We start from the raw sequence: 14,264 nt of genomic DNA on the forward strand, positions 1-14,264 counted from the left end.
GAATTAAAAAAAACACACCAAAAATCAAAGTGAAAGAAATGATGCTGCAGGCTAGTCTGTTTAGCTAAAATTTCATTGCAGCAACTGAGAAATGGTCATTTATATAGCCTCCATGTGTCTGCCCTGGGGTTTCTCCTCCCAGACCTGGACCAGGTAATCACTGAACCCTTGGGCGGTTTGAGATTAACCCTGGTAGCATCAGATGGACTGAAACATGATGTCTCAGAGATGTTATGTTGGATTTAGGTCAGGCCAGCGTGGGGGGCATTCAGTACGGTTGATTCCTTCATCCTCCTGGAACAGCCTGAATATATTCTACCCACATGAGGCCGGGCATTGTGTACCACGAGGAACCCAGGACCCACTGTACTAACACTGGGTCCAAAATTCTCCCAATACCTGATGGCAGTCAGGGTACTGTCCACCATGGATATGCCTCCCCACATTATCACTGACCTACCATCAAACCGGTCATGCTGAATGATGATGATGCGGTCATCATAACATTGTCCACGTCATCTTCAGACCCTTGCACATCTGTCACATGTGCTCAGGGTAACTTGCTCATCTGTGAAAAGCAGAGGGCATAAGGGCATCTCTCTTCAAAGTCTCTGTTATCTCACCCCAACCGGTTGCAGCAGATGGCCGCCCCTCCCTGAGCCTGGTTCTGCCGGAGGTTTCTTCCTGTTAAAAGGGAGTGTTTCCTTCCCATTGTTGCCAAAGTGCTTGCTCAAAGGGGGTCATATGATTGTTGGGTTTTTCTCTGTATCTGTTAAGCGCCTTGAGGCAACTTTTGTTGTGATTTGGCGCTATATAAATAAAATTGAATTGGATTGGATTGAAGTAAACTTAATGGGATAAATTAGGAATTATGTTGTGTTTCTTACAAAACACAAAAAGGGGGAGAACTGTCATGAAATCAATATCCTTAGTATCCTTATTTTCCTATTATATTGTTTTATGTACTTTAATAATGAAGGCTTGTAGAGCAAGGCCACTTTTGACTCACAAACTAAGTGCTCAGCCAGACTAAAAAAACACGAAGTTTTAGTGCACAGGCATATTAATAAATAAGACAGAATAGAGGAACTGAATAGAAGGAGTTTAGCTTGTAATGAAACTGTGTGTGACGTCTGAAGTACAGAAATAACACCATATAAGACACATGTTGAGCTAAAAATGTTAGAGCTCTTGCAACTGGCGTTTGAGCTGTGCAGGGGTCTCTCTCTTCCGGAAGATGATTGAATAAAAAGAAATATAAATGTTTTAACACACTATGAGTCGGTTTTCTCTGTTCTATCATGGGGACAAAAGAATCGGGGTTAATATGGTGTAGCTGCCAATTCTGGTATTTTGTGGTACATGCCAGTCTGGCTCCACTGTGGGGGAAGTGAGCACAGGCCCCGCTAGAAAATGTTTGCCCTTGAGGCCGCCCCCATGAAGTCTGTTTCTGTTTGGTCTGAGACATTCACGCTGGTGGCCTGCTGGAGGTCATTTTGTAGCCCTGGCCGTGCTTATCCTGCTCCTCCTTTCACAAAGGAGCAGTAATAGTCCTGCTGATGGGTTAAGGACCTTCTACGGACCCGTCCAACTCTCCTAGAGTAAAGTCTCCCACTCGTGATACTGGTGACTGTGACAGCAGACCGTTTGGCAGTGATGTGTCCATTTATGCATGTATACCATAACAAGGTGAAAGTGATAACATGTCAGATTAAACGTGGAGTTTTGTCCCTGCTTCTGAAAGATGTTCTGTGTTGCTCACAAATTACTCTGATTTCCTTCACAGCTGATGATCCCTTTAATGATTTCTTTGGAGGCAGTCACCAGAGGGGGCCAAGGATGGGTGGATCGCTCTTTGGTTTTGGGGGCTTTCCAGCATTTGGAGGTAGCTTTGGTGGATTTGATTCAGGTGAGTACATAGAGAGGATTATTGAACAAAAGAGGAAAATTTTCCCTATTTTAGTTCTCTTCTCTAATGTTTGTCTTCTGTTAGGTTTTAGCTCATTTGGAGACATGGGTGGGGGAGGATTCACCTCCTTCTCTTCATCATCATTTGGCGGCGGCGGGGGAGGAGGAGGAGGAGGAGGAATGGGTAACTTTAAATCTGTATCAACCTCCACCAAATTCGTCAACGGCAGAAGGATTACCACAAAACGGTACCCAAATGTTCAACTCTGCAATCTTTATAAGACTTCTGACATTATCCCGTCTTCTTGATTTCCAAAGTGTATTTTGTCTTTTTGTTTACGTTTGACAGGATCGTTGAGAACGGCCAGGAGCGGGTTGAAGTGGTAGAGGATGGTCAGTTAAAATCTCTAACTGTTAATGGTAAGGAGCAGCTCCTAAGACTGGATAACAAGTAATTATCTCGCCTCAACATAGTTTTGTCATCTGGAAACCTCCGGCAGTCGGTCTCTCCTCTCTGTGTCCTCCTGCATCTCATTTCCCAAAGAACAATTTTCTCATTTTAGTTTAGCTGTGAGGGGAGGCAAGAGACGTTTCCACAGTATTTGTATATTTGTATTTATTCCATTATTTTTGCGGGACCAGCTTGCTGGGAATTATGTTTTTGTTTTCTACAGTAAATTGAATTGTACTTTAACTTCTGCGACAGAGCTGGATACGTACTATACGTATATATAAATATAAATAGTTTTTTTTTCCTTTCGGGGTGTATATTGTCTTTGTTGTTGGAGGGGGGGAAAAGGTAACACAAGATGCTGTACATTTGACTTATGCATGTCATTTTTGCTCTTTACATTTGACCAGTTTAACAAGTGAATGAGGAAAGCTTAACCACCTCACCCTAATGTCTTTAACTTGGACTTCACCTTGCTAACCTGTTTGCTATTACCATGTTCACGCGTGTGTAATAATATGAACAGATCATTAATAAATTAATTGTAACAATGTGCATTTTTCTCACTTTTGCATTTTTGTTTGTGTATTTTGGGGGGAAAGGACACAAAGTGTGTTTTTTGGTTTGTTTGTGCATGATCGCTGATTCCCAGCACTGTTACCAGACGCACAGGGTCTTTGTACAAAGAACAGAAAAATAAAAAGTTCAGATTTAGACAATAAATTTTGTGCAACGTGAAGGGAAGTGCTGCTGCAGTCACCCTGGTGTCTGTGTGATGCTTTTTCTTTGCTTGAGTGACTTTCTTTATTGCCTCACTCTTCCTGGGTGTGTGAGTCTTCTGCTTGCGCCAGTTCACTGTTTAAAAGCTGCTTCACACAACCGCAATAAAGGAAACCGCAGCGGCTGCTTCTTTCGCACACTCACTCTCAGTCAGAGCTCACCTTGCGCTTCATTTTGTAACCCACTAATGCCTCAGTTTCAGTGCAGGTCACTACACAATGCACTGTTTGCTTTTCACTAAAATACTAAAATACTACGCTCCTAATCATTTTACCAAGAGATCATGAGGAAAACAGCAAAGATAACACACCCTGATTTTTTTTTTCCCCCCTCTCATGTGTGGTAGGTATGCTTTATCTTTAGGTGAAATTGAAGCAACACCCTCCCTTTTTCGTTTCTACCTCTGCCTCACCCTTTATAGCAGTTTTATGCGCTATTGTAAAAGTGCTGATGGTGGCCCTGATCTGATCCAAGGTAGAAGTAACTGGGCTGATCAGTTTGGTAAAAGCTGTGTCAGATAACAGCAGAGATAATCCTTGATTACAAGCACACAAACATGTTGTGTTCGGAGGCATTAAAGGTGTGTGTGTGTGTGTGCGCGCGCGCACAAACATTTGACATGATAGACTCAGTTAAACTGGGTTATGTGTATGACTGCAGTTTGTTTTGAGGTCACTGTGCACAGAGTATGTGTGTGTTAAGGAATGTGCTCGGGGCTAGTTTATTTACACAAGCCCCGCTGCATATTTTCGCAAAAGAGCAATCATGAGTGGGAAAGCAAAGAAGAAGCAAAGGGCAGGGTGAGGCTTTAAAACTGAAATGTTGATGCAGAAACGCACAATTTGGTGCCTGCGTTTCTGTTTCAGTGCTGTGAAGACCACCTATCATCCTATTTGACTCTTTCACCCCCCCTCCGCAAACCGCTGATTTCAGATGCGCGTGCGCAGTCCTGTTGCTAGGTGACACTGCAGCCCCGTATGCGGTCTTTCTCTTGTTTTCCCACTCATATCTCTGTATGTGTAAATGTGCTGCATACATTAGGGATTGTTGTTGCTAATGTAGATGAGGATTATTAAGCTGTACCAAGAAGCAACGAAAATTTGGACACCACATTTGATCACATTGATGTGATCTCGATGTCCTGTGGTGGTCTAATATATATATATATATATAAGCGATTAAGCCTTTTAAAAGAAGAGCGGAAGCGACTAAAAAAGGTGTTACCTGAGCAGGGATTTTATCTGTGGTACTATAGCTCCCTCTCCTGGACACTAAGGTTGTGTAATTTATTAGATTAACTACAGTTCCCAGAACACCGGCGCTCTAAACAGGAAGTGTAATTTTGCCGCTGCTTTAGTGACTTTTTCTTTTATATTGGCACTATTTAAAGTAATAAAGTATGCCGAATGATCTATCAGCCATCTGTATTGATGGTATATCAATACCTGCACAGACAGTTATCAGAGGATTATTGTGATAGCGTGAAAAGCTAAAAATGAGGTAAATCTTAACCAAGTTCCGCTATAAAAGGCGTCTTTTTGTTTGTTTGATTTTTTTTTTTAATCTCATTTATTCTTGTTTATTAGCAAAAAGTTTACCTGGTGCAAGTCTAAAATGTGTTCATCTATAATATATGCTTGGATTAAACACATTTTGACGCCTTGAATGATTAAAAAAAATAAATAAAAAAAAACATTTGAAACATTAATTAACTACTTGTGTTGATATTCAGGGAAATTTAATTTTTTTAAATTTAACCTTTATTTATACTGGTTGTTCCATTGAGACGCAATGTCTCATTTACAAGAGAGACCTTTTCCCGACAAACATTAAAATTACAACAATAAAAGATACAATAAATTACCTTGCTGCTTATTTTATTTCAATTAAAAATATGTCTCAATGTGTAGAATTTGGCGAAAATGCCGCATTAAATAAAGAATATAAATTAAATTAGCTTCACTATGTTTCCTATTAAAGAAGATTAATTGTTGCTTTTTTTAAACCGCACGGTTCAATGTGAAGGTAGCCACTAGGTGGCGCTGTTTGTGAGCAATAGACAGCAGGACGTCATGATTTCTCTGAGAGCAAAAGCTCACAACATCTGGAGCCTTATTGAAATAAATGGAGCAACAAGTGACATATGTGTCTTTTAAATTAAATTCAAATAAAACACAGAAGAAGCCCATCGGTGTTCATAATTTGAATATCAAAACATTTTTGCAGTAAAAATAAAGGCCCTTTATTTCTGTAACAGGCCATTGTAGTGATTAAGGTGTGAAGACCAAGGTCCTGCAGCTCTCTTTCTCTCCATCCATCTATTCCAGTATAACACGTTACTGTGATTTCCTGTCCCATGTCATGAGAGATGGCTTCCTGTTGGCTGAAAGCAGCATCCTGTTTTAATCCCCCCCTCTCTCCGCCTCGCCCGCTTGACAGCTTAGCATGAAACCTGAAGCCATTGGTCACTTTATGAACGATGGCAAAGATAAGCTGCCAGTTTCCCTTTGGCTGTGTCTCTACAAGACAGTATCTCCCTGTGCTCTGCAGCAGAGTCGCATCAGCACGCCACCAGATGTCTTGAACCTGGGGAAGGTGGATTGTTGAAAATAATCTGGTCTGTGGTTGTAGTTGTCATGTAGGGTTAACGTCCTTCTGAACAGTGATTTATTTTAAGATTCCACAGTTGACAACTAAAGCTCCAGCCTGCTGCAAGTAAGGCTGCTTTTGTCAGTCACACATGGATTTTGTGTCTGTGTGCGTTTGCGTGTTAACCTGGGCGTTTACGCCTGTGCTCCTGCATTTCAGTCTAGACGGTGTGCTTCAAGCAGGCTTTACACACACACACACACACACACACACACACACACACACACACACACACACACACACACACACACACACACACACACACACACAGAGCATTGTTCAGCCTGCAGACAAATGACAGGCACTCTCAAGACAATAGCTGCAAATGAAAGCATCCAGGAACTCAACTGTGTTCACTCAAATGAAGTCCTTGATCCAGAAAATAAAAGGCTGCCTTTATGAACACACACACAAAAAAAATCTCATTATCATCACTGCTTTTTGATATTGTTGTTGTTGAAATTAATTAACTGGTGATGGATTATGGAACTTGATAGCAGAAGGAATCTTATCACTGGACCTCTAATAGATGCAAATATTGATCCCCAGGAGTAAAGGAGGCTGGGACGAAGCACGCAACCTTGAAGTCGCATGCATTTTAGCTTAATCCAGCCGTCTAACCTCACCTGATAGGATCGTGAGACAAATGCAGGTTGGGATTAGTTCCCCCCCCGGCCGCACACCCCCTCCCTTCGAACTGCAGCCTTGAGAATAAAGCCACCAATTGTCCTGTTGTCTGGTGGTCTGCTGGGAGCAGGTGCCTCCATGTGGGGGTCAGCTCGTTTACATCTTTCTGTGTGTGTGTGTGTGTTCATTTTTTTTAAAAAAAAGCTGATTTGTAAACTCTAGAGTGAAGAAATTCAAGTCTGGGGTTAAAACGGACACCCAAAGTTTAGAGAAAATAACTACATTCAGCCAGTTTTAACCTTAAAGCATTTGTGACAAAAAAGAAATTGGGTCAGAATGGATGACCCGCAGTAATAAGATCCCTATTTAGAGGGAATAGAAATCCAGCAAAGGTTTTTTGTCTCTGTTAAGGCCTGAGCTCAAGCAGTCGTGTTTGATTGCCTCAAAACCCCCTTGAGCACCACCTGAAAGCATCTAAAGATCTCCTTCTAAAAATCCCATCGACCTAAAGCGAAGAGAAAACATGGAGGACACCTTTAGAAGGATTATGTTCATGCTCGCGCAGGTACAGTAGACGGCGGCTCAAACGAAGCTGACGGGCCTCTGATGACTTCTGATGACTTTAATGCTGGACTGTTACACGCTGTGCAGGGGATTTTCTATTTTTATTTTGTATTTTTTGGGGGGTGGGGTGCTGCTGCAGACCCTCCTCTAAATGGGACCGGGTTCAGCACGGCGAGCATCTGGCCTCCTTTCTTCTCCCTTCCACTGCCTTAATTACACAACACAATAGCGATGAGATCTGCCTGTAATCTCCCAGCATAATAAGTCCCCCCCCTTCCAACCCACCCTCCCTTCTCCTATACCCTGCCTGCCACTAATTCAATATAAATGTAAATTACCTAGAGAAAAGAATAACCAAATCTCATTTTATTTACATGACTAATCACAATAAAGTCGGGCAGATGAAATATGAATGAAATATATGGTTGGGATGTGAAAGAAAAAGGGGTCCGTGTAGCCTTGGGGACTCTTTGAACCTCTCGTTTTATCTCATCTTTCTTGTTTCTTGTTGGTTACATCAATATACCTTTTGGACTGAACTTGGTGTAATAGATGTGTGTATCTAGTTTTTTTTCCCCCACCCCTCTCTCTCGCTGCCTGATTGTATTCACACTGCCAAGAGCATGAGAAGGTAATATGTTTTCCTTTCAGCTCACTTCACATCTCATGTCAGAAGGCTGGAATTCTCAGAGGCTACGTGGGGGGTGGGGTTGGGTGGGGTGGGGGGGTTTAATGTTGATTTAAACACCTCGGGCAAACCATCCAGACAGCGAGGAGCTTAGGTGTGATTCATTGCCATTCTGCTCTGCTCACACCCACAGACGTCTCAGCTGAGGACCCCATGGAGGACTTTCGCCGCCGCAGACAGAACACGCTTCCTGGCCTGGGCCTGCACCAGCGTCACCTGAGGAACTCTGCCCAGAACCCACCAGAGGAAGAGGGGGAGAGCCCGGGACAAACGAGAGGTCCGCCCACCCGCCCGTGTAGGGCTGATTAATTACCAGCACACATAGGCCCACCTCCTTTAAAGAGCAGAGTCTTAATAAGCGCAGCTAATTGTCTGCTTTTGTGTTTGATGGCCACACAAAGGAGGATGACGAAGAGTGGCGTGTTTGATTGGCAGATGTAAACAGAGAGGACAGAGATGTTCATTAGGCAGCTCTGTTCTAGCTCGCAGTAACGACCAGGGGTCAAAGTCCACCCTCTGTTTTCCTTCATGGGGTCAGGAAGTCATGCACAAAAGCTGAGCAATTATCTGCAACACGCAGCCGCTGAATGCTTTATAATAGCGGCTTTGTTAGTTAAGGAGGGGACTTTTAATTTCACTGTACATAGTTCCTGCTGCGACACAAACAAAGGCCCTAATTCTCTCCCTGAGATAATGACACAAACTACTTAAATATGGGTCCTCAGAGAGAGGAGTGGTTTTAAGTGCTGCTGCAAACTAAAGCTCAGAGTTTTAACTGCGAGTAGGAACCCTTCACACTGCTACAGGCAGCCTCTGATATATTTACTGATAGGTGATCAATCCTTTACAAAGACAGCTTTTAGTTGCCAAGTCATTAACAGCTTTAATTTGAACAAAAACCAGGAGAAAAATGCTGATAGGTCCATCCAAGACTTCTCTTAATTTCCACTTATGCATTACACCCAGAGGAGCTACTCGCTCATGAAGCTCCCTGCACACAGTTTTTGTGCTGATGTTAAAGATTCCACAGAGCATTGCTGACTTTTACACACCATCCTCCTCAGGACTCAGAGACCCCACTCTGTAACTTTATGTGATCTGCTGCTTTGTGGGTGTGGTTCCTAAATGCTTCCACTTTGCAATATTGCCACGTGATTATTGAATATCTAGGTGGGAAGAAATTTAACAAATGGATTTGTTGCAGAAATGGCATCCGATCACAGTATTATGCTTGAATTTAACAAGCTCATTATAACAACCCATTCTTTCACAATTGTTTGTAAAGGCACGTTGTGTAGCGACCTGTCAGGTTTCTTTAGCTTTTATTTTTTACACTTATGGCAGTGGGACAGAAAATACCTGAATTCAAAGAGTAAGAAGTGTGACATGATACTGTTGTCCAAGGGAGACAAAAACTTTAATCTACTTTCACTGGGACACTTTATTAAGTAAACCTGTTCAGCACAAATCTCTGTAAAGCCAATGTAGCAGCAGCTCACTGCATTTAGGTATGCAGACAGTCAATTGCTGATAAAGTTCAAACTGAGCATTAAAATGGGCAAGAAAGGTGATTTAAGTAACTTTGAACGTGGCATGGTTGTTGAGTCCAGACAGGCTGGTTTGAGTATTTCAGTAACAGCTTATATACTGAGATTTTCCCACACAACCACCTCTGCCCAGTGAGCCGTATTTCGTTAGCTGAGAATGGCCAGACTGCTTCAAGCAGTAAGGAAAGTACATTAATACCTTAGTTGTCTGCAGAGGAGCATCTCTGAACGTACAGTGTGTTATAAGCAGATGGGCTACAGCAGCAGAAGACCACACTTGGTGCCACGTGACCAACGTGGAAACACTGATTTATCCTGCCTTGTTTTGAAAGTTCCGGCTGGAGGCGTTGGTATAATGCTTTATGGGATTTTTTTTTTTAGCAATTAATTTAAATCCACAGCCTTAGTGTTGGTGCAGACCATGTCCATCCCTTTATGACCACACATCATTAAACACATCATTAAAATGAGTTCATTGTACTCAAATGGCCTCCACAGTCACCAGATCTGAATCCAATGAAGCATCTTTGTGATACTATTGTGTCGATATGACCCAAAATCTCAGAGGACTGTTTGACTCTATGCAGTTAATGCAATTAAGGCAGTTCAAAAGTAAGACAACAAACCTGTATAAGCAAGCTGTAACGCTTCATGTCCAGTGATTGTGATTCAGATTATGAATGTGTTGCTTAGTGTATTTCTCCACAGTAATTGGACTACTCATTTTCTAAGAGTACTGAAGCTATGAGCTCAAAAAAGCCTCATAACTCATGAAGGACACAGACACACACTGATCATGATCGAAAACTAAGTCCAGCCATCTCACTAACCTGGCTGTCTTAGAAAATCCTCAGTATCTCTGCTGCTTCTATCCAATAAAGACACATTCATTTAGAACTCTATGAAAGCATCATCAAGAATCAGCAGGAGGGGTGTAGTGTAGTGTAGTGACGCGAACTCTTTACAGTCTTTTCCCAAATCTGATGCAGTTTAAGTTTTTCTGCACATTTTGCTTGAATCACCACAAGAACGGTGGCTCACTGCGCTCCCGAGCTGTTATGTCTCGGGAAATTTATATGACAGGCACACTGTGACCAAGCTAATCCACTTTTAAGAGTCCTGCAAGTAATTTATTCACATTAATAAAACTATTATTTACAACTCATAATGTTTAAATAAGCTAAAAAGTGAAAGTGAGAATAAATATGATGATTCTAATGATTTTTTTCCCCCTTTTTCTTTTAATTTGAAGGACACACAGACAACAAGAGGAAGAAACTGTGGCTAAAGGAGGCAGAATCCAAAAAGAAAAGAGCTCCTCGACACTTCCCATGGTTCAGTGGATTTGGTGCCTTCTTTTAAACGCTTACACACACACACATAGCGGTTGGCAGAAGTGCCATCCATCAATCACATGTGGCATTAGTTCATCCTCGCTTTGTATCAGGGGCCCAGCAGCCCCACCGTTGCACCACATCTCTCTCTGTTTATCAGCTGCAGACCTCACTTCAACGTTTTGTCCTCTTCTGTTCGAGATACATTTTAGTAGCTGTTGCTGTATTTATCGCGTGGATGTACAGAGAACTTAAATTATTCTCTTGAACTTTTCCACTGTTTGCAGCGTGTTTTTTGGGGGAGTGATTTTGTGTTTGAAAGGGTTCAAGTGGAAGTAGAATTACAGTATCGAGCCTTGTTTATAAGAAGCATGAAAATTACTGGGCTAATACTGTGCAGCGTGTGAGAATAAGCAAAGGTCAAAACTATTCAGCCAATCCTTCGTTCAGCAGAGACAAGGCGAGAGAGTAAAATGAGAATGAAAGAGAAGAGTGAGTTTTATTACGGAGGGACTGATGGTTCTTGCTCACTCCCACATGAAAACTCAATAACTCCATCCACTCTTTACCTCTGCTTCCACGTCAAAGCCAAAAGTCCTTATTAACACCTCTCAAAGTGTTGTGGGTTTTTTTGTAGGACTCTTTGTGTTTAGTGGATTCAGCAACATGTGGGTGTTTTTGTAAAAGATGCGTCCTTGACAGGTTGTTCTCATGATGACTGTGAGTGGAAAACGTCTGAGAAATGTTCATTTTTTATGGACTCTTAAAATTAAATGCTTAAAGCAAAACACGTCCTTGAAGATTGTCAGTGTTTATCCTTCTGTATCACTATTATCGCAGGAACATCTTTGCTAATTGCTGGTACTGATCTGATCAGTTAATTAAGAAAAGGCTTACATGTTGTAGACGCACAACTTTCAGCTCTGTGAGGTGTAGTATTATAATCAGACATATCTGGGAACGGTACGGCTAAGATGATGAGTTAGATTTGCTTTTTTATTTTAGGTCTACAAAACAGCTAACATACACTCAGCCGGTGTAGTCCAAGCGCCCGTCTCAATCTTGGATAAATGAGGAGGACTGCCCCGTGAAGGGAAATCTGCGCCAAATCAAGCATTTGGCTCATCAATAAGATTTTCATATGAATTCTGTTGAGGCCAACAATAACAAGCACCAGTGGAAGAAGACAACTATATGCAGATGGTTGGTGTGACAGAAGAGGACACAAGGGTTTGGGTGAGATGGAGGCAGATGAGCCACTGAGAAGAAGAGTGTGGAGTTTCCCTCGCGTCCACGTGAGCTCTCTGTGGCTACTTCCCACCCGAGACGTACACTGGTTAATTGGTGACTCTAAATTTGCTCTAGGTGTGATACTGAGCGTCAACGGTTGTCTGTGTCTCTTTGTTAGCCCTGTGACAGATTGGTGACCTGTCCAGGGTGTACCCTGCCTTTCACCCTATGACAGCTGATAGGCTCCAGCCCACCCATGACACTAAACTGGATAAGTGGAAGAAGATGGATGGATGTTTCCTGTAAGAAAAGGCCCCGTACTGAACAACTACAACAGGACTGATTGGAAAGGGAACCGTATGCTCCATACTTTTATTCTTAGGATATGTCCACACGTACCCGGGTATTTTTGAAAACGCAGATTTTTCTATGCACCTTTCTATTGCACCTTTCGTCCACACGTAAACGGCGTTTTTGGTCACTGAAAACGGAGATTTTTAAAAGCTCCGGCCAGGGTGGATATTTTTGAAAACTCCGTTTTTGCATTTAGGTATGGACGAGAAAAATGGCGAAAACGCAGCGTCAAAGGTGTGCGCATTGTTTGACGTCACACTGTGCGCCACGTTATTGTTTCGGTGAAATGAATTTCTACAATACTATCACTGTTAATTGTACTCTCTGCAGTGTTTCAATGCTTACACATACACACACAGTTACTGTCCCTCCACACATACAACTCGGTTCTGCTTCTTTGCCCCAGCTTTGTTTACTTTTTCCCACCGAGGCTTCTAGACTTCTGATTGGCCAACATTTCTACATGGTTAGGACTATATCGCCACCTGCTGCTTTGGCATGTTCCTAGCAGCGTTTTCCTTAATTTCTGCCTTTACGTGTGGACGGGATTATTTTTTAAAACGAAAACGGAAAATCTCCGTTTTCAAAAATACCCGTGTATGTGTGGACGTAGCCTTAGACTCTATTAAAGTAGTTTGTGTTCAGCTTCAGGCAGTCCATCAGTTCATCCACTGCCTGAAACAAGTCATTTTAGCTCCCTTCATGTCTCTTTACAGCTACTGAGGTGAAACCTGTTTAATATAAGCCACTGTATTTGTATATATAACAGAAAACAAGAACCACTTTAACATTTGAACAGCTCTGAACGATGGTCAGAAGCTGCTAGCCAAAGCTCAGACATTCATGACAATCAAAGTGTGAACACAACTCGCTGTAAGTGGAATAAAAAGCGCAGCTACTTTTTCCCACAGCAGTCTTTTTAATATAACGCAGGTGAGCGCAGGTGTCACTAATTATCTTAATTAAAGCCCTGCACCTAAATAAAGCAGAAGCTATGGTGCTGTCATTAGCAGCAGCTGTGTTTACCTGCCATTTAATGTCAAAATGTCTGCTGCAAAAAAGGTCTATTAATGATCCAAACAGTCCCATGAGTCTTTGTGGTCATCAGTGCAGAACTGATCCTTACTCAGAAAATCAAGCACACATTAAATAAGACAAGTAGGTGGGGGGAAAAGTACAAATAACACCCACAAGCAAGTAAACTGAAAATACCAATACACACGAAAGCTCTAATTTAAGCAGGTGCATTGTTTGCACTAAATGTGTGGAAATGACTCCGAACACCCACAGCAGTCAATATGTACACAGACGTTTTAGATGATGAAAAAAGAGCAACCAGTTTCTGTTTATTTGATTCTTTAATGAATGACTTTTAATCGTGGTTTGTCACTCACAGTCTTCTTAGCATAAAACAATACTGACTACAAAAGAGTGAAAGAAAACATCTGAAAGCTTTCCACTGGAAGTATTTTTTAAAAACCCATGTAGGCTAAATATATGAGATATTACCGCCTATAATGAGCCGGGGTAAGTTGAGCTCGTGTGTCTCGGGCTACTTGGCAAATTTAAGTAAGATATTCACTCTCCTTCTAGCTCTACCCTGTCCACAAACCCCTCGGGGAAATGTTTGGCTGTTTAGCAGGTAATTGCTCCACAGTGCCTGCCACCTAATTGTTGTCTGGTGCTGGTCCGGTAGCTTTCAGTGGGTTTGTGACAGTAAGACTGACCCAAAACCCAAACTGGGATTTGAAACACACTAAAAATCTCGGCTGACCTGAGTGCAAATGCAGCGCCGAATGATAATTTTGTAAAGTTTTATCGCTATGATTGACCATTACACATTGCATGTATTCATTTTATCTTTATATGTACCGTCAGCATATATTGCGAGTTTTTCTCTATTACAATTCCAAGACATCTAAGCTGCAGTGTTTCTTTCCTATGCTATGAGCAGAGACAAAACACCCTGGATTTTCCTGTCCTGTGAGCAGAGCCCTGAAAAGAGCAGCACTCTCAGATTATTTTGAATGAGCCTGCAGTGCTTTGTATTATTCATGTGGCAGAACGCATGCACATGACCCAGCAACTCATTTGGCCCTTGTTCCCATGCAGCCAGCAGTCTCCAAGGGTTT

At 42.1% G+C, this 14,264-nt stretch overlaps 1 protein-coding gene across 2 annotated transcripts in view; it reads left to right on the plus strand.

Moving 5' to 3' along the window:
* Positions 1 to 11,338, plus strand: part of dnajb6b (DnaJ heat shock protein family (Hsp40) member B6b) — a 28,301-nt gene extending 16,963 nt beyond the window's left edge. Inside the window, exons 6-10 of one of the 2 annotated variants that reach the window (XM_006795055.3) lie at positions 1,787 to 1,909; positions 1,994 to 2,156; positions 2,258 to 2,328; positions 7,801 to 7,944; positions 10,467 to 11,338. In XM_006795055.3, coding sequence (XP_006795118.2) covers positions 1,787 to 1,909; positions 1,994 to 2,156; positions 2,258 to 2,328; positions 7,801 to 7,944; positions 10,467 to 10,576 — 611 coding nt within the window. In that variant the 3' untranslated portion in view covers positions 10,577 to 11,338. Of the gene's footprint in view, positions 1 to 1,786; positions 2,157 to 2,257; positions 2,329 to 7,800; positions 7,945 to 10,466 lie in introns of both variants that reach the window. The other variant, XM_087846191.1, reaches the window with a different exon arrangement.
* The last annotated feature ends 2,926 nt before the right edge of the window (positions 11,339 to 14,264 follow it).

This window comes from Neolamprologus brichardi, chromosome 9 (assembly GCF_056152115.1).
Source record: "Neolamprologus brichardi isolate AB-2024 chromosome 9, ASM5615211v1, whole genome shotgun sequence".
In the NCBI taxonomy this organism is placed as follows: Eukaryota; Metazoa; Chordata; class Actinopteri; order Cichliformes; family Cichlidae; genus Neolamprologus; species Neolamprologus brichardi.